Raw genomic sequence first — 24,474 nt, 5'->3', positions numbered from 1 at the left:
AGAGTGTTAATGTACCAGTATTGTTTGAGGTTTTTAATATGTGACAAAAGAGAGAGTCATCTCGAAGGAAGTTGTACTTTGTTGAATTGTTTTACACGTAAAAATCGCGTCTCTTTTTTTTTTTCAAACATATATATCCTTACTAAACACAGAAATTGTCTTCTTCCATTTTTTTTTCTTTACAGTAATAGAAGGAAAGTTGATTTTCTTTTTATTATTAATTATTTACATCTTAACTCATTACTGTACATTTTTATGTTCAGTAGACTTGTATCCCATCGATATCCAACTGGTGTTCAGTTAAAACAAGCAAATAGGGTCATGGCAAATAAGAAACAACAATCATTAGCTCGGTTTTTTGGAGGTATTGCTCCTGCCACTGGTTCGGATTCACCATCTCCTAAAAAACAACAAACATTGACAAGATTCTTTGGTAATTCCTCAAACAATAGTAGTCCGAAAAAAGCAACTAGTGAAACTAAACAGAAAAGACAAGCTACACCACCCAAATCGCCACCCCCATCCAAAAAAGCTAAAATTGAATCAAAATCTGATGAGTTGTCAAGTAGTAATGGCGATATCGAGATGGAAACTAAACCAGAATTGAAAATTAATGGGTTTGGCAATGATATTCGTAATGAAGCCGAACAATTGATCAAACTCAGTGAATCAGAACAAGCTAAACATGGTAATGAAAAATTGGGTGTTAAAATTCCGTATGCCAAATTAGCATCTGTTTTCGAGGCAATTGAAAATGAAAGTTCTCGATTAGCAATTATTGCCATTATATCACAATTTTTTTTGGAAGTTTTACAACAACTGACAATTGATAAACTTATTCGAATTGTATATTTATGCATCAATAGACTTGGTCCTGATTATGAACCAGGATTGGAATTAGGATTAGGTGAAACCATTTTAATTAAAGCTATTAGTGAATGTTATGGAAGAGAAACATCGAAAATCAAAGCTGATTATAAATCTACTGGAGATTTAGGATTGATTGCCCAAAAATCAAGGAGTTTACAACCAACAATGTTTAAAACTGCTCCACTTGATGTTGATACTGTTTTCGATAACTCATTAAAGATTGCTAAATCAACTGGCAAAGAATCTCAATCGAAAAAAATTAGTATCATCAAACAGATGTTAACTGCATGTCAAATGAAAAGTTGTGAAGCCAAATTTTTAATTCGTTCATTACAAGGGAAATTACGAATTGGACTGGCAGAAAAAAGTATTATCATAGGATTAGCTCAAGCATTTGTTAATTATGAAAATAAATCTAATAAAAAAATTGATGCAAGTAAATTAACTGAAGCTGAAGAAATTATGAAGGAAGCATTTTCCCGTGTTCCTAATTATGAAGTAGTATTGAAAACAGCCTATCAATATGGTATTTTCAATCTTTTGGAACATTGTTTTGTTACTCCTGGGATACCGTTGAAACCAATGTTGGCAAACCCCACAAAATCCATTGGAGAAGTATTGGATCGTTTCCAAAATGAAGAATTCACTTGTGAATATAAATACGATGGTGTTAGAGCTCAAGTTCATATATTGTCTGATGGTTCTGTTAAAGTATTTTCAAGAAATTTGGAAGATATGACTCAAACTTATCCTGATTTGATCTCCATTGGTAAACAATTTGCAGTTGACGGGAATACAATTTCTATGATTTTAGATTGTGAAGCAGTTGCATGGGATAGAGAAGCTCATAAGATTTTACCATTTCAAAAATTAACTACTAGAAAACGGAAAGATGTCAACGAAGAAGATATCAAAGTGCAAATTTGTTTATTTGCATTTGATTTATTGTATTATAATAATGAGTCACTTTTACCAAAATCATTAGCAGATAGAAGGAAAATCATGCAAGAAAATTTATCTCCAATTGAAGATAGATTTCAATTTGCCACCGCCACGAATTCATCTTCGAATTTGGAAGTGCTACAACAGTTTTTGGATCAATCAATTAAAGATTCATGTGAAGGGTTGATGGTGAAGATGTTAAATGGACTGGACTCATTTTACGAACCATCGAAACGTTCAAGAAATTGGTTAAAATTGAAAAAAGATTATCTTGAAGGTGTTGGTGATTCTTTAGACTTGGTAGTTATTGGTGCTTATAATGGGAAAGGTAAAAGAACAGGTACTTATGGTGGGTTTTTATTGGCTTCTTATAATGAAGATTCGGGAGATCTTGAAACTTGCTGTAAAATCGGTACCGGGTTTAGTGATGAGGATTTACTTAATTTATACAATAAATTACATCCAACAGAAATTGCATCCCCGAAGAATTATTTTGTTTATGACACCAACAATTCAAATGCTGTTCCTGATGTTTGGTTTGAACCAAGTATGTTGTTTGAAGTTTTAACAGCAGATTTATCTTTAAGTCCTATTTATAAAACAGGACATCAAGAATTTGGAAAAGGTGTATCATTAAGATTCCCTAGATTTATTCGAGTAAGAGATGATAAGGGTGTTGAAGATGCAACTAGTTCGAGTCGTGTATGTGAGTTTTACCAACGTCAAGCTCATTTAAATAATTAGATGAAAGGGAGGAGAGGGGAGGGGGGAAGATTTAAGTATGCAATGCAATTATATACATATATATATTATTATCAGTTTATGTACAATTATTATTAACATATTAAAAGAATTTGACTATTTGGGCAATGTCAAAAAAGTAATAGGAGACAAAGAACCTGAATTTAGCTAAAAGCTCAATTATCTTTTCTATTTTCCCGAAGTTTAGTTTTGATTTTATCTCTCAAACGCGTTTTTTGTCCTTGCGGTTTTGAAGAGAAATTCAATTCCATATGATCTGAAGATGGAGTTTCGGGTAAATGAGGGCGTCTTGAATATCTTACCGGTGATGCTGTACCATGTTCTGATTGAGAAGCAAATCTATAGTCGTCATAAATTGAAACCGAAGAATTGGCACCAGAATTGAGATTCGAATTCACTCTTGAACCAAAATGAGATTGTGGGTCCAATTGTAGATCAGGATTCTTAGCATTTTTGTGCAAGATATAATCTGAAAACATGGGTAAATTGGTCAATGAATTATCGGAATTCAACAAGGAAATACCATCGCTCATTGACGAAGAATGTTTCATATCAGAACTTTGAAGTTCTTGTGTATCTTCGTTTTCTTGTGTCTTTTTCTTTTTCTTTTCCGCTTTACGTTTAGCTATTCTTCGGTTACGCAATTCCTCAGTTTTCAAATCTTCTTCTTCATCACTGTCAGCATACACCACATCACCATTAATATTCAATGATTTTTGCAAATCTAATAAATTGAAATCATTAGGGAATAATTGTGGACCATAATGATTGACCAACTCAGTAATTTCCTCACTCAATTCATGTCTCATTTTCTTCAATTCTTTTATAGATGACCCAGAAGTAATCGACAAGTATAATGGACGGATGGATTTAAACAAATCCATACCTTGTTCACCAGTAAGTAATGCAGAATAAGTGACCAATACACCACAACTATACAAAAATATCCACACCCAAAACAATTTCCAATGCAGAAAATAGTCATGAGTAGAACAGTAATAAGTACCAACACTTGCGTAAAAAGAATAAACTATGGGGGCAATCCCCATTGAAACTAAAATCTTCCAAGTGGCAATAACATCATTAGCCTGGATTTTGACAACTGAATTTGCTAATGCTTCTTTGGCTTTCTTTTTAGAAATTATTTTGGTCGATAAAAACACTGGTGAGAATAAGGTAGCCCCTGGCAATGCTAATATGAATAAAATGAATAATTTGAAAACTCTAAAGAAAAATATTGGAATCAATGTGATTTTATGAGCTTCGTCATTACAACTTTCGACATCATGATCTGGTAAATACAAAGTTTTGAGAAAATCATTATAATGTAATACTTTTTCTTTGATTTCTTGAACTTTAGGGACATTCTTGAAATGTTGGTATCCAATGACCAATCTTCTATTCATTTCCACAATCAATGGCAAGGGTAATTGTTGGGCAAAATTCCCAGCATATAATCTTCTAACTGCTTGAATCAACATCAAAGTTTCATAATCTTCACAAGTAACAGTAACAGCTTTCAACCCAGTGGTGATTGTATCCAATAATTCCTTAACAGCTTCACGGTTAGTTTCTGGGTTGGCGTATTTCTTCACTAATTCCTTAGGGATTTCAATTGGATCACCAAATTCCACAACTGCTCTGGATCTAAACTTATGAGCATTGAAGTAATTCATACCACAAGGAACAATTTTGATGTTACAACCAGGGTTTTTATCCATGGCACCAAGTGCCATTACTGCAACACCAGCCTTTAATGGTAATAAGTCAGGACGGTCATGAGAACCACCTTCTGGGAAAATACCAATACAACCATCATCTAACAAATGATCAAACACCATTTGATAAACTTGCTTCTGGTCGATTTTGTCTGCTCGTTTATAAGTTGTACCGTTGGTCAACAAAAGTTTAACCTTATCCAGGGATTTAAATTCTTTACGAATGATTAATTCCGTATCGGAGATTACTTCGACAATCTCAGAAGCACCCAATGATTGTGGTAATGCAACTAACCCTTTAACCATACATTCTTTGGTGAATTTTGTGTCTTTACCAATAACTCTTAATGGATCTTTATCGAAATCAACAAAAATTTTCCCAGTTCCTTTAACTAAACAATCTTGAGGTCGGACAACAGGAATTGATAATTGACATTTGGCCATTGTTCCAACTGCTTTTAACTTATAAGATTTGGCAGCAATCAAAAATGAAATTCTCCTATTGGCTTCTTTTTTGATTTGATTCATTAAAAGTACCGGATCCACAAATTGATTATGATGAGGGGCAGCAACAAAGATGACTGGACCTTCACGAGGAATTTTAAATGCTCCTCTTGGTCGAATCTCTCTGAAAAAACAATCAAAGATAACTGACAATAGCCATAATAAACTGTCATAAATTGCTAAACGATACCATTTGGGCCGTTCATAATGCAAATCAAAAGACGATATTGATGATGGTGGTGGATGTGGCATGTGTTGTTGATGTAAGTAACAAAAAAACGAAAGAGAAATGAAAACAAAAAAAAAAAAAGAATAACTTTCAAAAGTTGTAAGATTCAATTGATGATAAAATGAATACTTTGTGATTTGTTTAAACGATTGAGTAAAAGTAGTTGTGGATGAAAGTCAGTCAAAAGAGACTGGATGTATAGAATCTCAAATACCGAAAAAAAAAAAAGTGGTGTGAACAATAGGCGTGAACTTAAGAATATTCTCCTCGGAAATAAAGTGTAATAGAAAAAAAGAATAAAAGAAGATTAAGAATTCACTAAAGAGAGATCTATTGTTATTATTATATAACAACACACACACACACACACACACACACACACGAGGTTATTATTTTCAACAACTCTTACTTTGCTCTTTTTTTGCTGGTTAGAGTAAACTAATTTAATTAATTAATTAAAACACACACAAGTTTTAATGCACCAATCAAACGTTTAAAAGTGTTATAATTTGCATTTGCTTAATAGACTTGATTGAGTATAGACAATAAATTGAAATTCAATCAGTTTTCAAGTTGTTGATAATATTTTAGAGAGTTCTAAAATGGGTCTCTTACGGTTTTAGTAGTTTCATATTGACTCTCAACTAGACAAGTTTGATGTAATACTGAAAGATTCGAATGATAATTACTCCTTTTTTTTTTTTGATATGATAAACACATATTAGAAGTACTTGGTGTTTCCCCCTTTCTGCTGAGTAAACTTTACTTCCTACAAATAATATTTGCAATCAAATAACTGCAAAAAAGAGGATCAATTGAATGTGTGACTACTTTTAAATTTATATGATTACTATACTTCTAACATAGATGATCATGCTTGTCATCATCAAATGGTACTATTATTGTCTATTATCAGTTGTAATTACACCTAAACCATCCATTAACGGATCATTAGAAAGGGGGAAAGACTCCCCAAAAGAAAGTTAATCAACTAATCACTAACTAACAATTTGACGTGGTTCCATCTATTGAGTGAGTTAAAGTTTTATAATAGAGATGTAGAAACGGTTGTTCTTTTTAGTTGGTCTTTACAGTTCCTAATAATATCCCAATGGTTTAAGGTTGGAATGAATTCCCAATCAAATTAACTTGGTGTAACTTTTTTGCATTATTAATAATATGTGCAATAGGCTTGTAAACACCATGAATAAAGATCTGGCTTGTTGGGAACACAAAATACCACCAACCAACAAGAGAAAACCCCTTGATTCTTTGATTATTAAATACAACAAACGCTCCCCACAGTTTTGAGTCAACAGATCAATTAGTTAATTTTGCGGATTATGCATCTTATTATTTCCTTGAATGGGTTTTCTCGTTTATAGGGGGGTGGAAGATAGACAAAGGAGGAAATACAAGCAGAAAAATATATTCACCATTAAACAAGGAAGGGGAACGGATAAAAAAAAAATATAGAGACAGGATAAGAGCAATATTGCCGCTACCACCAACGAAAAAAAAAATAAAGTGTGGAGTCGTCAAATTAATCCGTTTTGCTTCTGGTGTTACTAATAAGTATCTTCAGTATAAATTATAAATGAGACTTTGAAGGTAAGCTTGTCTTATTATCCTCTCACTGATTGATAGTTGTTAATATTGTGTAATAATGATTAACTGGGTCATGACCTGTTTAGTGTGGTTTACTCACGTGCTTTGCTTGTCGGTAAGGTTTTCTTTTTTTTTTTTTGCTGTCTTCTCTATCTCTCTATTGTAAGCTTTTCGGTGGTTGTCACCAACATTTCAATTTCATCCCTCGGTTGGTTGAAGATGAAAAATTTCCTTTAAACCTTCACAAGCGATTTTATCTCTATACACACGACTTTCTCCAGTAATAACTCTTTTTTTTTTTGATTCTTTTTTTTTTTTCCCCCGCAGAAAACAACTAGAAAATTACAATATTAATCAATTTCTTTTTTTTTTTACAACAACGATATGAATATATAAATATATATCTTAATCCCTTCCTTACTTCCATCTGAAATTTATTGAATTGAAATTTTTCTTTCTCTTTTTCTTCTCTTGTTTTTTTATTCCTTTGAAAGTATTCTATTTTATTAACTTCAAACATAATACCCCCCCTCATTATGTCTCCAATAGATTTCAAAGATAAAGTTGTTATCATCACCGGTGCTGGTGGTGGTTTAGGTAAATATTACTCCCTTGAATTTGCCAAATTAGGTGCAAAAGTTGTTGTTAACGATTTAGGAGGTGCCTTGAACGGTCAAGGTGGTAATTCTAAAGCAGCCGATGTTGTTGTCGATGAAATTACCAAGAACGGTGGTGTCGCCGTTGCCGATTACAACAATGTTTTGGATGGTGCCAAAATTGTTGAAACCGCTGTTAAAAACTTTGGTACTGTGCATATTATTATCAACAATGCCGGTATTTTGAGAGATTCTTCTATAAAGAAAATGACCGAAAAAGATTTCAAATTGGTTATTGACGTTCATTTGAATGGTGCTTATGCTGTCACAAAGGCTGCTTGGCCATATTTCCAAAAACAAAAGTTTGGTAGAATTGTCAACACTTCTTCTCCAGCTGGTTTATACGGTAACTTTGGTCAAACCAACTATTCTGCCGCCAAATCTGCTTTGTTGGGTTTTGCTGAAACCTTGGCTAAAGAAGGTGACAGATACAATATCAAAGCCAATGCTATTGCTCCATTGGCCAGATCAAGAATGACTGAATCTATTTTGCCACCACCAATTTTGGAAAAATTGGGCCCAGAAAAGGTTGCCCCATTGGTCTTATACTTGTCATCAGCTGAAAATGAAGTGACTGGTCAATTCTTTGAAGTAGCTGCTGGCTTCTATGCTCAAATCAGATGGGAAAGATCAGGTGGTGTTTTGTTCAAACCAGATCAATCATTTACCGCTGAAGTTGTTGCCAAGAGATTCTCTGAAGTTCTTAACTTTGACGATTCTAGCAAACCAGAATATTTGAAGAACCAACATCCATTCATGTTAAATGATTACACAACTTTAACCACCGAAGCCAGAAAATTGCCATCCAATGATGCTTCCGGTGCTCCAAAGGTTACCTTGAAAGACAAGGTTGTTTTGATTACTGGTGCTGGTGCCGGTTTAGGTAAAGAATATGCTAAATGGTTTGCCAGATATGGTGCTAAGGTTGTTGTTAACGATTTCAAAGATGCCACCAAGACTGTTGATGAAATCAAGGCTGCTGGTGGTGAAGCATGGGCTGATCAACACGATGTTGCCACTCAAGCTGAAGAAATCATTAAGAATGTTATTGATAAATACGGAACTATTGATGTTTTGGTCAATAATGCTGGTATTTTGAGAGACAAATCATTTGCCAAGATGAGTGATCAAGAATGGGATCAAGTTCAAAAAGTTCACTTGTTGGGTACTTTCAACTTGAGTAGATTGGCATGGCCATACTTTTCTGAAAAAAAATATGGTAGAATTGTCAACATTTCATCTACAAGTGGTATCTACGGTAATTTCGGACAAGCTAACTATGCTTCTGCTAAAGCTGGTATTTTAGGTTTATCAAAGACTTTGGCCGTTGAAGGTGCTAGAAGCAACATTAAAGTCAATGTTGTTGCTCCACATGCTGAAACTGCTATGACCTTGACCATTTTCAGAGAACAAGACAAAAACTTGTATCATGCAGATCAAGTTGCTCCATTATTGGTTTACTTGGGTTCTGAAGAAGTTGAAGTTACTGGTGAAACTTTTGAAGCTGGTGGTGGTTGGATTGGTAACACCAGATGGCAAAGAGCTAAAGGTGCTGTCTCCCACGATGAACACACTACTGTTGAATTCATCAGAGACAACTTGAAGGATATCACTAACTTTGACAGTGACACTGAAAATCCAAAATCTACTACTGAATCTTCCATGGCTATCTTGTCAGCTGTCGGTGGTGACGATGACGACGATGATGATGATGAAGAGGAAGAAGATGAAGGTGATGAAGAAGAAGATGAAGAAGAGGAAGAGGAAGATGACCCAGTTTGGAGATACAACGACAGAGATGTCATTTTGTACAATATTGCTCTTGGTGCCACTACCAAACAATTGCAATACGTTTACGAAAATGATTCTGATTTCCAAGTTATTCCAACTTTTGGTCATTTGATCACCTTCAATTCTGGTAAATCTCAAAACTCATTTGCTAAATTGTTGCGTAACTTCAACCCAATGTTGTTATTACATGGAGAACATTACTTGAAAGTCCACAAATGGCCACCACCAACTGAAGGTGCTATCAAGACTACTTTTGAACCAATCTCCACCACTCCAAAGGGGTCTAATGTTGTTATTGTTCATGGTTCTAAATCTGTCGACAATGATTCAGGTGAATTGATTTACTCTAATGAAGCCACCTATTTCATCAGAAACTGTCAAGCTGATAACAAAGTTTATGCTGAACGTAGATCATTTGCCACTAATCCATTCCCAGCACCAAAGAGAGCTCCAGATTACCAAATTGATGTACCAATTAGTGAAGACTTGGCTGCTTTGTACCGTTTGAGTGGTGACAGAAACCCATTACACATTGATCCAAACTTTGCTAAAGGTGCTAAATTCCCTAAACCAATCTTGCACGGTATGTGTACTTATGGTTTGAGTGCCAAAGTGTTGATTGATAAATTTGGTATGTTTGATGAAATCAAAGCTAGATTTACTGGTATTGTTTTCCCAGGTGAAACTTTGAGAGTTTTGGCTTGGAAAGAAAGCGATGATACTGTTGTTTTCCAAACTCATGTTGTTGATAGAGGTACTATTGCTATTAACAATGCTGCTATTAAATTGGTTGGTGACAAAGCTAAGATCTAAACGCAATAATTGCTATTTTATCTTTATTTTATTTTATTTTGTTGTTATTTATTTTTTTTTTTTAAAGTATATGTGTACGCATAGTATATGAAGTTTTGATGTTAGCTTGTCTTGCTTTTTTTTGTAAGTAATAATAAATTGGTTATGTTATTATTAAATTATACGTATTATACGAGGTGAACACTTACTAATATTAATTATTGTTATAATTAAAGTAATTATTAGTATTATATACACACATATATATATGATGCTTAGTAATGTCCTTCATTCTTCTGATCATGATACTGCAGACCATGCTCATCAGACGTGACATTATACAATTCCTGTGACTCGCTGATACTTGAATTAATCAATGAGCCAGAACGTTTATGCAACTTGAATCTAATCAGCTTTGATGATGATGTAGAAATCGAGGTTGGAACCAGAAAATCAACTGGAGTATCATTAATTGGATCAATAATTGAACTTCGGTTTCCATGACAGTTGGTATTAATAGTAGAAATATTGTATCCATCATATGTATTTGCAGTTATGCTTGCACTTGCATCGGTGCCGGGAGTGAAAAATGGTGATACCATAGGCAAATTGTTATTGGTACCAATTTCGTTATTGGTTATAGGAGATGTAAACAGATGGGTTGATTTTGATGGCGTAGCCAATAATTTATTGTTGGATCTTGATCTTGGAAATTGAAATTGTAAATATGGTTGTTGTTGAATAGTTGGCGACAATTGAGAAGGAGTCGTAGAAGAAGAACAAGCAGTTGTTGGTGGTGGCAAAGATGGAGGGTTAGCCAAAGATGCTTGGATATTGCTACCCAGTCTTGATGAATGCTTTCTTTGAAATGATGGTTGACCTTTTGAAATTGGCATTGCAATTAAATTTTGTCTCTTTGCACCATTATCAAAATAATCCGACGAGTCAAGTAATGGTGATGAAGAAGTATATGGTTCTGTCAATGCGGAATCAACCGAACCCGCATAATCAGATTCGGCAGCCGATGACGAAATAGAATTGATTGAACATGATGAAAAATTCGACGAAAGTGATTTTCGGCGACGATTACTACCATTGCTAAGATTATGGGTTGAATTTCTAAATGATGTGGTTGGTGGTTGAAAATCTTGAGTGGTGACAGATATTTCAGAAGAGTTCATTCCAATCGACGATTGTTCAAAACTAGATGCAAGTGGTGACATCATTGGTGAAGACATTGGTTTATTGCTAAACAATGCCTGGTCTGATGAAATGGTGTTGGCACGAGTTAATCTATGAATATTAGCCAATGGAATGGGTTTACCAGGAGATGCAGTTGATGAGTTAGACCTAGTTGGTGAGTCGTTGACTTGAGGAGTTGATCTTTGTCGCTTGATGATTTTCTCATTGTTGATTGTCACAAACGAATGTGACCTGTGGTGATACGATGAACCACTACTATGCTTGTTGTTAATGATGAAACTACTGCTGCAGCTTCTATGATGAGCAGTGCTTGAAGTACAGCTGCCCCAAAACTGTTGATCCGATGAGTTCATAACGTTGTAGTTATAGCTACTGAAAAGCCCACCAGTAGAACCGCCACGATGATGTTGATTACCAAATTGATAAGACTTTGCTCTAGTTAGTTTATTATCTTTTCTAACTTTATCCAAATTCGATTCACATATTTTTTTGTGTCGTAAATTCTTCATCTCAACATATCCTTGAGGATCACACCATTGAGGGTAATTTTCATAGAAAGTTTTATAACCCCCTTCCAAAATTGCAATATCGGGGTATGTTAAAAGTGGATAGTTGTCATAGTTGCACATACGATCACATTTTCTTAAATGTTTGGCCATCATTGGTCCTCTAAACAAACTAAATTCACAATGGAAAATTATTAATCGCTTCTTGCTTTCAGTGTTCTTCACATCTTTTTGTTGGTACTGAATAAGTTTTTCTTGAAGGGTCTCCTGGGTGGATATATTTATTGCCTTAGTGATATGGCCACCATTAAATTCATACTCAAATCGACAATCAATAATAATAAATTCGTCAAATTGGTCATTATGATCTCCACGTAATATTTTCGCCAATTGATGAGCATCGATTCGGGGTAACAAATCACTCTCCAGGTGAGAATATTCAATATTTGTAAACTTTAAAAATGAATTATCTTCATGGAGTTGGTACGATGCAATCTCTTTATCAGTTTGGTACATAGAATGGAAGCGTCTAATTTTGGTAGGTATATTAGTGTTATTGTTACTATTATTTGTATTGTTGTTATTGCTGGGTTTGCGTTGCACTGGAGAGTCAAGGTGAATCGTATCAAACGTGTCCCCATCTTCGAACTCTTCATCAGAATCATAATTGGTGGGGATATCATCGTTTGCAGCTATGGAATTGAATTCTATTTTTGGGGTTGTAGTCGATACTGAAGAAGATGTTGTTGAAGTTGCAAGATGTAAACTGTTGAAAAATGAATGTGATGATTTCGAAACCACTTCAGTCATTGAACGAGTCAAACTATTAGTGAGCTGTCTTGTTTTAGATTTAACTGACGAAGGAATAACGAAATTGGTTAGATTTCTCAATGGCGTGCCAGATGTTGCGTTTGTACTTGCAAACGCTGGAGATGGTGATTTGGAATTGACATTAGTGTTGCAGTTTAATGTTTTCGAGGATGATTTTCTTAATGCACTTTTTCTCATCAAGGTGGGGGAAGCACAATTTGCATTCTCCACATTTGCATCTTCCTGCGATGCATCTGGTGAAAAGTCCTCAAAGTAAGAACTTTTTGGTCGATTTCGTTTGACGCGTAATGTATGCGTTATAGATGCAGATGAGGAATCCTGTAGAAAATTCGGGATGAAGTCTTCATTATCTATCATAATTGATTGAAATGGTGACCTTTTCTGGGTATTTGAAGTGCAAGTGTGGGTATGTAATGAGGAAACAAGGAAAAATTAATGAAAAATGATTTGACAAATAGTAATGGTGTATGGTAGTGTGAGAGTACTGTGAGTTAGATGAGGGAAGAACAATAACTCAATTTAAAATCACAAGGGGAAAAAAAAAATAATAATACTAAAGATTAATAAAAATTATTTATTTGATTAGGGTTAATCAATAAATAATATTTCTTTCTTTAATTTATAACTGATATTTTTTTATTAATTTTATTTTCAAAATTTGATTTCTTTCTTATAAATTGATTAATTAATAATGATTACCCCTCTAGGATTTGATATTGTCGACAGGGAATCAATATATATATATGTGAAAAAAAAAAAAAAAAACCAAGTAGTGGATGAATCAATTAAATAAGCAGAGCCGGTTATTGTTGATTTTGTTGAAATGGAAGTCAATATGTGTTTGATCCAATAAACCTGAAACTTAATGTAAAACACAGCCTGAAATCAATTGAGATCAATGTCCAAGAAAGAAGTATGATTTAACCAAGAAAATAAGCCTTTTTTTTTTCAGACAATAATTAATCACCAGGTTCTTCAAAGGAATCTTGTGAATTGGAATGTGAAACAATTGTAGTTGTAAAAATGAAAGTTATTTGAAATGCAAAAAAAAAGTATTATAAACCAGTAATTAAAGTATCTAAGTTTCTTCTGGTAAATAAGTGGAAACGATTGAATTGAAAAGTGAAAATAAAACGAATGAACTAAAGTCGGCAAATAGATCTTTATGTAACAAAATTAAATAAAAATTGGGCTATCAAAACATAAAAGTTCAATTTGATCTAAAACTGAATTGAACGGTCACTGGAATAATGATTTATAATAACTCTAATGGAACGAAATAACGTTGGTTATGGATGATATATGTGGTATGATAAATGATGGTAGGGAAGAATATCTTGGTTGTAAAGATGTTGCAATGAAACGCCAATGAAACAAAAAAAATCTAAAAGAACAAGGAAGGAAAAATAAATTAGGGAGTTAGATAATTGTAGAATATTTAAAAAAAATATGTCCAAATTTGAAAACGAATGAAAATGTAACTAATCAATCAACAGTTAATCTGTAGAAATGAAATAGAATAAGAAAATGTCACTAACTGGGAAATAGCAAGTATGGTCGATTCACTTGCAAAAGATATGGATTGGGATAGAGAAATAATAAAAGAGGATGGTAGCAAAAACCAAATCAAAACTGGAAAATACTAAAGTAACGGATACCTCTTAGTTGTTGTTGTTGTTACAAGTGATGATGATGAGGTAGTGACGGGAAAGAGGTAGAGGCGGTTGTTGTTGTTGAAAACCGAAATTTGATAATGAATGTAGAATTATAAAAAAAAAAGAAGAAAAAGAGTAAACTTAAACGAATATTATCATAATAAGTGGGAATCGGAATAACATATATATATATATCAACTGATTACTAAGTATGAACGTCGAAGTTGAAGTGGGATCTAAACTACTTAATCCGCGCAGGACTTCCGTGCTTGGTTCTAGCCACATTTCGTAATTTTCTTTCCATTATTGAAGCTCTACCAATTTTAGTCTTGTTTGCTATAACAGTGGGTTAAAGAATATAGCAATTCATGAGTTCTAGGTTCAGCAAACTTTTCAATGTGACTGAGTTCAGGCATGTCATTTGGTTTTTGATGTCTTTCGAAAACAAGGTTGGTGTTTGTGTCATGCATGATGTACATGAACAAGATAGCAACAACGACAACAACAACATCAGTGGCAGTTTGTGTAATTTGAAAAGATTTTGTATAAGATTTGGCGATTTGCACAAAATTTCAAGATTTCCCTAAATTTTTGACTAAAAATACACGTCCTTTTTTTTCGCTTTCTTTCTTTTTTTCGCTTTCTGCCTCAAAACCGAGGAATAATAAACAAACAGACTCTATTTCACAATCAACTATTGAGATTCGCTTCTTCTTCTACAACACAAAATTACCCACAAAGCATAAAACATAAACAAGAACTAAAAAACCTCCATTTCATTTCATTTCATTGCTAAACTCTGTTTTCTTTTTTGTCATTTTTCACCTATTTTAAAGTATTGATTTTGATTTCATTAAACTATCAAAAACCTAAAACTAAAAATTGAAATTATCTCCACAGATCATACCAATATTATATCTAAATCAACAACAAACAACAAACGCATTTCAAATGAAACAGCCAAACAAACAGGATTTATGAATTTGTACTTAACCTGATACAATTCTCTAACATTCTTATCTAAGATCATTGGGTGTAATTATTATTATTATTATTATTATTCACTTTAATTAGAATTATTCTGAGAGAAAATGGACCTGTTCCTTCACAAAGTTGTACCTGCTAATTGTATGCCATTGTTGTTGTAGGTCGGTACAAATTCAAGGACAATTTATCAGACGATCATTGGGATTTGTAAAATAAAGCTAACAATTATATATTAGAATAAACCATACTATGGTAAGAATCGTTCGGTGTTGATTCGATTCTTCCACTTTTTTTTACTCTTTGTCGTTGTCGTTGTTCTTATTGTTGTTCTTATTGTTGTCGCACTATCATTGACTTCATCAATTTGTAACATAACAGAATTCAATATTCGTGGAGGTTTACACCGCAGTTTGTTTGTTCGTTGGTTAGATAGTCGAACCATTCCCAAACAAAACTGCCCTACATCAAGATAATCGAATAGTTTAATATATAATATGTGGTTGTTCTCTTTGTTGTACAATCAAATGTTTCAATTTATTTTCCTCTCAATAAGTTTGTCTATAATTGTATAATTGTCATAAAGAAATAGAGAGTCCGCTTATGTGTTTTTGTATACCTCGGTTGAATGGAACCAATCTTTGTCTTGTTGTTTGTATAATTTGTCAGTTTATTATCAGAATTTGACGATATATTGGTTGATTATTAGTGTAATTTAGTTGACAATATCATTATACCATTAACATTTTCTAATGAAAATTATACTAAAATTGAATTAAAATATAATAAAAATTAGAACAGTGTTAATTTTACTCTTATTGTAACAATTATTATATTTAATACTTTGTATTATTATTAGAACCAGTTGTGTTAAACCTGGTACTGAGGTTATTATTGTTAACCTCTGTCGTCAATTTATCATTTTCTTGTCTTGAAAATCAGCTTCAATGACACTACCAAACACCTCTAGGAGTGGGTTAGCCACTCGCCACGTGACTTGCTTAAGCTATTTAAACTAATGATTAGATGTGTATAAAACAAACAGTGTTACATATTTCTAACTAAATAACTAACTTTTCAGATTTGGAATCATGATTTCAAAAAAACAACAATCGTTTCTATCAAAGTTTGAACTATAATATACTCGAGTCCAAACTCAATTAGAATAATAGAAAAGTCAATTTTGAAAGAATGTCACCTACACTTTGAATACATCTATTTATAGAACATAATGTTAGAGGACAAGATGACAAGAAGCAAACAACAATGATGATAATGGCTTAATTGGAAAAACCGGGAAGTATATATTGCCAATGGCTTAATTTCTTGGACCATATTATTAAGGAAATCAATCAATCAATCAATATTCTTATTCTTATTCTCTACTATTATTGAGTTCAATTCTGGGACATCATACATACATTCATATTACATGCCGATCATTCCATTCTTATATTGGACTAAACAATGCAATTAACTCTAATTAAATCATTTCATATATTCCATTGTTTTACTCTTTTGTTTTGGTTCTTACCTATCAGGTATCAAATATACTCCAATAAATATATATTGGATATACCTAGCTAAGTTACAGGTACAGCAGAGTATGTTACGCCATTGAAAGATGATATGTGGTTGTCAGATTAATATATATATGGTACTTAGATGTTGATGAAGAAGAAAGAAAAGCCTTCTACACGCAAAAAAAAAGTTTAACAAATAAAATGAGAATTAGAATGGAAAGTAAACAATCACACAAAATCAAAAAACCTAAACAAAATAATAATAATACTACTTGCAGCCATTGTTCTCTTTGCATTTCTTTGTTTCCGTTGTCTTTCATTTTAATTTTTAGTTGACTTACCTGTTTTCTGGAAACTTTTTTCTTTTCAAATGATATTGATAATCATATTGTTGATTAGACTATGATACTTCAACACCCCAAATTCGAATGAAACAGTAATTTTGATCATTAATTATTGAATAATCCCTGCACAATCTTCAATGGAAAGTGTTCATGAAGAAGCAAGAAATAGGGGTTTAGAGAAGATTTGATAAACTTTATATATTAATCTAACCCATCTAAATAGCTACTCATATCATTATAATTTCTCATGATTTGATAATTATTAGCAATTATAGTTGAATCACCTTCTTCCGACTCTTCATGATCTTCTTGCTCTTCAGTTTGTTCATTATCTTGCAGTTTTCTCTCCAGTTGATGTTGCTGTTGCATACCTTTCAAACTATACCTTGTCGATATCGATGATGAATGATTGAGTTCTGGCATTGAAGCAGAATTGAGAACATCACCATCATCATCATCATCATCAGTCAAATAGGCATTTAAATTCAAACTTGAAGAAGAACTGGTAATTCTCGATAATCCATACCCAAAATGTTGAGAACTATTGGAATTCCGACGACTTGTAGAACCAAAATTATTTTCAGTATTACTAGCACTAGCAGTTTTATTTCCTTCCAAAGGTTTTGACTCTCTAAATATCAGGGGCGGTTCAAACATATTCAAATGTTTATGATTATCGTTTATTCCACCAATACTATTGTGTATAGACATATTATTCATTTTACCTCCCCATGACTCTGATTTCGTTTTCACTGGAGATGATAATGATATAATAGTAGGCTGATAGGTCATTGATGCTAATGATGCCAGTTTATTTTGCTTTTCAAAACTTCGCCTCGATGGTCTACTTGGGAAATCTCCAATACCATCATTGGTACTATTGTAATAATTTCCCGGTGAACTTTCCCCAATAATCGTAGTAATATTTTCATTTATTGGTGTCGCTGGAGATGTAATATTATCATTATTACTTGTCACATCCAAAGAGGTAGAAGAGTTACCTCGTGGTGGAGGTAGTGATGGGAAGGATGTTGCTGCTTGCTTCAAGTCTAGTGGCTGAGGTTTATGTTTTTTTTCTTCTTCTGGTACGTCTGTTATTATTTCATTCACTTTTCCTTGTAATTGTTGTGGTGAATCGTCATAATTTGTATCTCTGTCCAAATCACCAAGTATATTGGATGTATCAACAACAACCTCGTCGTCTCCTTCCACGCTCCCCAATGATGAAGAATCATCCAAATAAGAATCTAATAAATCATCCACATGCTCTAACTCCTTTAATGACAAATTGTTATATTTCAAATTACTTGGAATATGTTTCAGGGATGAATTTCCTGGAGTTGATGGTAATGATGATGCTGGAGGAGGGGACGAAGTGGTAGTCGTGGTGGTAGTCGTGGCAGCAGGATATTTACTAGAAAATAAATTCTTGATCCTTTTCGACAAACTTGAAGATTGTGGAGACAAAGTAGAAATTGATCCATCAACATCAAGCTCTTTTTTACAATCTTCTGCCCTAAATATATTTTGATTAAATTTGAAAAATTTCTTCTTCTCTAATTCATTTAAATCAAATGTAGTAAATGGATGCACTTTAATTTCTTTCAATGATATTCTTTCATCTGGATCTTTAACCAAAATCTTCTTGATTAAGTCTTTCAAATATTTTAATTCTTTAATATCATTTTCTGTCACTTTTGATGAATGCTTGATTAAGGGGAACTGTAGTTCACTTTTAACAATATTCTTACACATTTCAAATTCATTATTACCATTGAAAGGTAAATTATTAAACAGTAAACAATACAAGGTCACCCCCAACGACCAAATATCAATATTATAGCTAATTTTGATCTTATTCCCAGCATGATCTTCATTAGTAACCATAGAAAACCGATTATTAACAAATTGACATAGCTCGGGGGCATAAAATGCTGGTGTACCCATGATTTTTGCCAATTCTTTGGCATCGTTAGCATTATTCTCTAGAATTAAACTCACCCCGAAATCTGATATCTTGACAGTATTGTCTTGATTTATTAGTAGGTTCGATGGCTTCAAGTCTCGATGTATTATATGTTTATAATCATGCAAATATTCTAAACCGTTAATTATATCGCGTAGAATTTTGTTTAATGTCAAGCGGGTTTGCGGTATGGAATTAGCTTTTCCTTGTATACTTTCAACGTCAACCTTTCTATATTTTTCATGGTAATGATTATATCGTTTCCAATCAATTTCTCCATATTGACAATATTCCAAAATCAATAATATTTTATCAAATCTTAAATCATCAATAACCTGGTATAATTTGACAATATTGGGATGATTGCATTGTTTCATTATAGTTATTTCGCGTTTAATCTTTATGCTGATGTTATTACTGGCATTTTTTACTAACAATAATCTCGATTTATCTATTCGATTGATAGTTTTTATAGCAACGTAAGTTGAAATTGTAGTTGAATTATTTTTACCGGTAGAAGAATTAACTGTAGTAGTAATATCTTCTCCCAATAATACTTTCCCATATTGACCTTGACCTATTTTCTTTATGATTCTATATCTATGATTAATTATTTTCCGATTCGATTTGGGATCTAGTACAATTGCTAATTTGTTTGTTTCCATTATAAACTAGGGGGTACCGCCGTTGTATATGTATTCTCTTTCTTTTATTTTTTCAATAATTATTTGAATTATCCAGTTGATTAGTCGTTTTGTTTATAATTATGCAACGGTAAATATTATATCATTTGAAAAAGTGATGCCAAGTTGAAACTGAATCCAATTACTAATAAATAACCAAATGAGTCTAAAAAAAAAAATGCAATGAGTTGATATATATGTGAATAATCTGATGGAGTTGACTATGATTGTACAACCGTCAAATGAAATGCAAGAATATTGGAAACAGTTTGAAATGGATGTTTTGGATTATTATTTGATGGTTTAGTTACCTAAACAGAGAGAAGAAAAAAAAAAATGACAACAACAACAAAATGTACTTTTCTGCAGCTGCTGTTACGCCGTCACTAACAACAAACTTTGCGCCCACCGCGATTCGACTCTCGACCCTCGACCCACGACATGGCAATGTCAGTTTTCTAGTTCTCTTAACTAAATGATTTAATTAATATTACAATGTTTATTTAGTTGTATATGTATATACATCAAGACAAACTAAGTCATTAACTCTCCTGGTTTTGCTTCGTCTTTCATTATCTTTTCATCTCGCTCCATGTCTTCATTTAATTCTTGAATCGCTTTATCTTCATCCTCTGTTAAACCAGTTAGATCGGGAGGAATTTCATACATTTGCACACTTGGAGCATGATTCAAATACCGTATTTGTTCCATGATTGTTGTTTGCACACTTTGGAGATATTTTTTCGAATTCTTATTATCAATTCTACCGTCTAATTGTGGGTGTAACGAATAATCAGGACCAAACCAATCATATGTTGGCAAGTAATTAGGAATTTTATGATCTAGACTGACATCATTCAACACACTTGTTTCATAACACCATAATCTACTGACATTTCTCGGAGTATACCCACCTCCACCAACAACCAACATCGGTATTCCAAATGATTTAATAAATTTCACACATTCACCGTGAGCTCGAATATTTAAATTAAAACAACCCAAACGATCATACCCCAATGAATCAGCCCCACACTGTTGAACAATACAAGTTGGCTGAAATTTTGTAATTAATGGCTCCATAATCAGTTTAAATAATCGAATGTATGACTCATCATCTATACCGTCTCTCAAGGGAACATTAATAGCATAATTTTTCCCAGACCCAATCCCAACTTCATCAACTGACCCTGTCCCAGGGAAAAATTCACCATTATATTTATGGAAACTAACTGTCATCACTCTATCAGTATTATAAAATGCTTCTTGAACCCCATCACCATGGTGTAAATCAATATCTATATACATTACTCGTGGATGGACCCTTAGTAAATTTATTATACTCAACACGATATCATTAACATAACAAAATCCAGATGGTTCAAACTTTTTAGCATGATGTAATCCACCCGACCAGTTGATAGCAATATCCGACATTCCTGATATCAATTTCCTTGTAGCATCCAAAGATGCTCCAGCATAAATGGCACTATAATCATACATCCCATCAAATATTGGACAATCATCTCCAATATTGAATTGTGCTAATGTATCATTGCCTATTGTTTTACATTTTTCTGGAGTTATGGATTGTAAAAAATTGATATAATCTTCAGAATGAAACTCTAGTAATTCTTCTTTGGTCGCCCTTCGAGGGGTATATAAATCCATCTTTTCATATAATTTATAAGATATAACTAAATGATCAGTCAACATTAATCGGAAAGGTTTCATTGGATGAAGAGCTCCATAATGAAATCGACTCACTTCGGGATTATAATGATATGAAACATTGTATTTGTTATTGGTTCCAGGATGATTAGGATCATATATTGGTGTGTTTTCTCGAGTCTTTGAATCCGTTGTAAACGTATCTGTTTCACTTATCAGTATCGTCATTTATATTAACTGGCCCTTCTCTTGTGATTATAAAGTGGTAAGCAAAAACAACTAAAAGAGGTAATATTGAAAACTATCAATACTTTTCGACAGTAAAAAAAGAAAGGAAGGAAAAAAAAAAAAATACTTGTGTGCGACATAATGTAGAAAAATGTCGAATGTCGAATGTCTTCGACTCTTTGGGTTTGTTTGAAGTTGTTAGTTGTGAAGGAAAACAACAGAAAGAGAATGAGAAAAATTTCGCCACTACAAAAATTCAACAGTTTTATATAGTAGTAATATAATCCAATTATCATCATCATCCTTACTTTATTCAACACAATTCATAAATAATGTCCAATTCAGCAGGTTTTGACAGGCATATTACTATTTTTTCTCCTGAAGGTAGATTATACCAAGTAGAATATGCATTTAAAGCTATCAATTCAGCAAATATCACCAGTTTAGGAATCACAGGTCAAGATTCAGCCGTTATTATATCACAAAAGAAGATCCCAGATAAGTTATTGGATCCTAAAACTGTGTCCTATATTTTCAAAATTACTCCTAGTATAGGAATGGTTGCTACTGGGTCAATTGCTGATGCTAGAGCTCAAGCCATGAGAGCAAGATCAGAAGCTACAGAATTTAGATATAAATATGGATACGAAATGCCAGTGGAAAGTTTATCAAGAAGAATGGCTAATATATCTCAATTATATACTCAAAGAGCTTATATGAGACCATTGGGTGTTGCTTTAACTTTTATTCAAGTTGATTTTGCCGATGAAGGTAGAGGTCCACAAATTTTTAAATGTGATCCTGCTGGATATTTTACTGGTGTAAAAGCTGTAGCTACTGGTCCAAAACAACAAGAAGCAACAACATATTTGGAAAAGAAATTTAAAAAAATCGATGCTGTTAAAGGAGATTGGCAAAAAACTGTTGAATTTGCAATAATTGCCTTGAGTTCAGTAATTGGAACTGAATTTAGAAAAAATGATATTGAAATTGGTGTTGCCACTGAAGGAGAATTTAGAATTTTGACACCTGAAGAAATAGATGAAAGATTAATCTCTATAGCTGAACAAGATTAGACAAGGGTATAAAATGTGTATATTTTCTTCCTTTTTTTTTTACAATAATCAAAGCAAAATTCAACAAGAAAGTACTACAAAAAAAAAAAAAGTAATTGAGATATAAAAATCTGTATAAACTCTTGAATAACAAGTACTTCTCTTCTCAATTTCTCAATAACCTGTGATTCTGATTTTTTTTTTTTAAAGCTTAGCAACAAAAACTCTATAGTCTTACCAAACATAAGGAATAAACATATATGGACAAGCTTCCAAATATCTATCCCAATCCTTACCGTATTTTTTAGCACATTTTCTTTGGTCTCTGTATCCTCTGTGAACCAATACAATAAAGAAAAAGATTGGGAAAAACCATGGGAATGGAGATCCAAACCCACACATTAAAGCCCAAGTCAATGTTTGAATATAATCAGCTGTGTAATGCATTTTTCTGGCATAAACGTACCATCCATCAGTTAACAACAAGGAGCCATTGGCACATTTTATGTATTTTGGATTAACCAAATCGGAATAAGGCAAGTATGGGAAAGTTTTACGTAATTGTGAATTACCAGCAACAGATCTTCTGAAACTGTTCTTTTGACGATTACCAGTGTCAAAGAAATAGTAAGCAATAGTGATTAAAGCAAACAAGAATACATTATATCCAATAGACCATTGGTATACTTCAGGTTCTTGATAAGCAATGTACAAGATACATTGACAATAACTGAATGGAACCCCAGCAATATTCCAAAACAACAACATAAACCCAAATTTTTCATAAGCCATATCCCAAGTTGGCACAATCAATTCTTCACCTTTGGCACAAGCATTTGCATATAACCAATGGGCATAAAGCATAAAGCAAGCTTGAGGAGTAACGTATCCATAAGTTTCGTATTGTTTGAAACATAATCCAAATGATAAAAAGAATAAAATAAACCAAGGAATTCTAACTTCGAAGAACATTTTCAAATCCAAATATTTACCAATTCTAGGATTTAATGGAGCTCCCATAAACATGTCATAAATATGATTACCAGTCATACGATGATAATCGCCAGTAACAAATAGACAAACCAAATACAAAATAATTGATAATGATATACCGTAAAATATGGCAGTTGTCATAATACCACCAACATTATCTAACATGTAATAGACTGGTAACACACCGGTGAAATGTAAAACCAACAGCAATACAATACTAGTGTAGAATGACCAAATGGCATTACAAAAGTAAGGCAATTGTTTATTATTCAAATGTGTCAATGGTTGACCTTTAGTCCAAACTCCAGGTAAAGTGACATAAAATAATGCTTGAATCAAAATAAACCCAGTGAAGTAGGCCCAATTACCAAATGAGGGGATCCCATTTTCAACCCATTTACTAAATAAATCATCAATAATAAAATCTTTCCAAGATTGACCTTCTGAAGGTAAAGCAAATTGACCATTATAGAACTTAGCACTGATCCACATATACCACATTAAAAGAGGGAACCCAATCATCATCCCTAAGGCCCCAATTGGACCACCAAATTCATATTCAATTTGATCTTTCGGGATATAACGAGATTCATCGAATCTAACCAACGGAGTTGTTTCATCTGATGCAGATTGAGTATCACTTGCTGCCATTTGTTTAATAATATATACAAAAAGGATTCAAAAAGGAATACAAACGGTTGATGATTATTAAAAATAAAAGGAGAAAAAGAAGAAAAATTTTTTGTTAAATGAGATATAGTTTATAAACAATGATTGGGAAGAAGAATAAGAATTTATATATTAGAGTAGTAGAGAAGAAGTTTGTGTTGCCAAAAATGTTTGTCTTTTTTTGCTGAGTGATTTTTTTTTTTTTCATTTTGTTATAATGCGCGTGTCACTTTAGTCTTCTTATTATATAAGAATTTGATAATTACTTTATTGGTTAATTTGTTGATCTAT

At 32.9% G+C, this 24,474-nt stretch overlaps 8 protein-coding genes across 8 annotated transcripts; 3 read left to right on the top strand and 5 right to left on the bottom strand. All coding sequences in view use genetic code 12, as the record gives it.

Annotated features, from left to right (window-relative positions):
* Positions 1–9: 9 nt before the first annotated feature.
* CD36_80760 (DNA ligase I, mitochondrial precursor, putative) lies at positions 10–2,556 on the top strand (the record flags this gene model as incomplete). The annotated part of the gene is made up of 1 exon (XM_002418979.1): positions 10–2,556. One exon carries the CDS (start codon positions 10–12, stop codon positions 2,554–2,556), a length of 2,547 nt encoding a protein of 848 aa, XP_002419024.1.
* A 173-nt stretch (positions 2,557–2,729) lies between these two features.
* CD36_80750 (dihydroxyacetone phosphate sn-1 acyltransferase (ec 2.3.1.42), putative) lies at positions 2,730–5,048 on the bottom strand (the record flags this gene model as incomplete). The annotated part of the gene is made up of 1 exon (XM_002418978.1): positions 2,730–5,048. One exon carries the CDS (start codon positions 5,046–5,048, stop codon positions 2,730–2,732), a length of 2,319 nt encoding a protein of 772 aa, XP_002419023.1.
* Positions 5,049–7,169: 2,121 nt separating this feature from the next.
* CD36_80740 (multifunctional beta-oxidation protein, putative) lies at positions 7,170–9,893 on the top strand (the record flags this gene model as incomplete). Its single annotated transcript, XM_002418977.1, has 1 exon — positions 7,170–9,893. The coding sequence occupies one exon, from the start codon at positions 7,170–7,172 to the stop codon at positions 9,891–9,893; it is 2,724 nt and encodes a 907-aa protein (XP_002419022.1).
* Positions 9,894–10,147: 254 nt separating this feature from the next.
* On the bottom strand, positions 10,148–12,769 carry CD36_80730 (M-phase inducer phosphatase, putative; the record flags this gene model as incomplete). Its single annotated transcript, XM_002418976.1, has 1 exon — positions 10,148–12,769. One exon carries the CDS (start codon positions 12,767–12,769, stop codon positions 10,148–10,150), a length of 2,622 nt encoding a protein of 873 aa, XP_002419021.1.
* A 4,350-nt stretch (positions 12,770–17,119) lies between these two features.
* On the bottom strand, positions 17,120–19,549 carry CD36_80720 (Snf1 activating kinase, putative; the record flags this gene model as incomplete). The annotated part of the gene is made up of 1 exon (XM_002418975.1): positions 17,120–19,549. One exon carries the CDS (start codon positions 19,547–19,549, stop codon positions 17,120–17,122), a length of 2,430 nt encoding a protein of 809 aa, XP_002419020.1.
* A 552-nt stretch (positions 19,550–20,101) lies between these two features.
* Positions 20,102–21,466, bottom strand: CD36_80710 (histone deacetylase, putative; the record flags this gene model as incomplete). Its single annotated transcript, XM_002418974.1, has 1 exon — positions 20,102–21,466. One exon carries the CDS (start codon positions 21,464–21,466, stop codon positions 20,102–20,104), a length of 1,365 nt encoding a protein of 454 aa, XP_002419019.1.
* Positions 21,467–21,798: 332 nt separating this feature from the next.
* Positions 21,799–22,542, top strand: CD36_80700 (alpha subunit of the 20S core complex of the 26S proteasome, putative; the record flags this gene model as incomplete). The annotated part of the gene is made up of 1 exon (XM_002418973.1): positions 21,799–22,542. One exon carries the CDS (start codon positions 21,799–21,801, stop codon positions 22,540–22,542), a length of 744 nt encoding a protein of 247 aa, XP_002419018.1.
* A 213-nt stretch (positions 22,543–22,755) lies between these two features.
* On the bottom strand, positions 22,756–24,165 carry CD36_80690 (C-24(28) sterol reductase, putative; the record flags this gene model as incomplete). The annotated part of the gene is made up of 1 exon (XM_002418972.1): positions 22,756–24,165. The coding sequence occupies one exon, from the start codon at positions 24,163–24,165 to the stop codon at positions 22,756–22,758; it is 1,410 nt and encodes a 469-aa protein (XP_002419017.1).
* Positions 24,166–24,474: the final 309 nt, after the last annotated feature.

The sequence above is a fragment of the Candida dubliniensis genome, chromosome 3 (assembly GCF_000026945.1).
Source record: "Candida dubliniensis CD36 chromosome 3, complete sequence".
Lineage (NCBI taxonomy): Eukaryota > Fungi > Ascomycota > Pichiomycetes > Serinales > Debaryomycetaceae > Candida > Candida dubliniensis.
The sequence above is the reverse complement of the archived record's forward strand: the minus strand, read 5'-3'. Positions and strand labels throughout refer to the sequence as shown.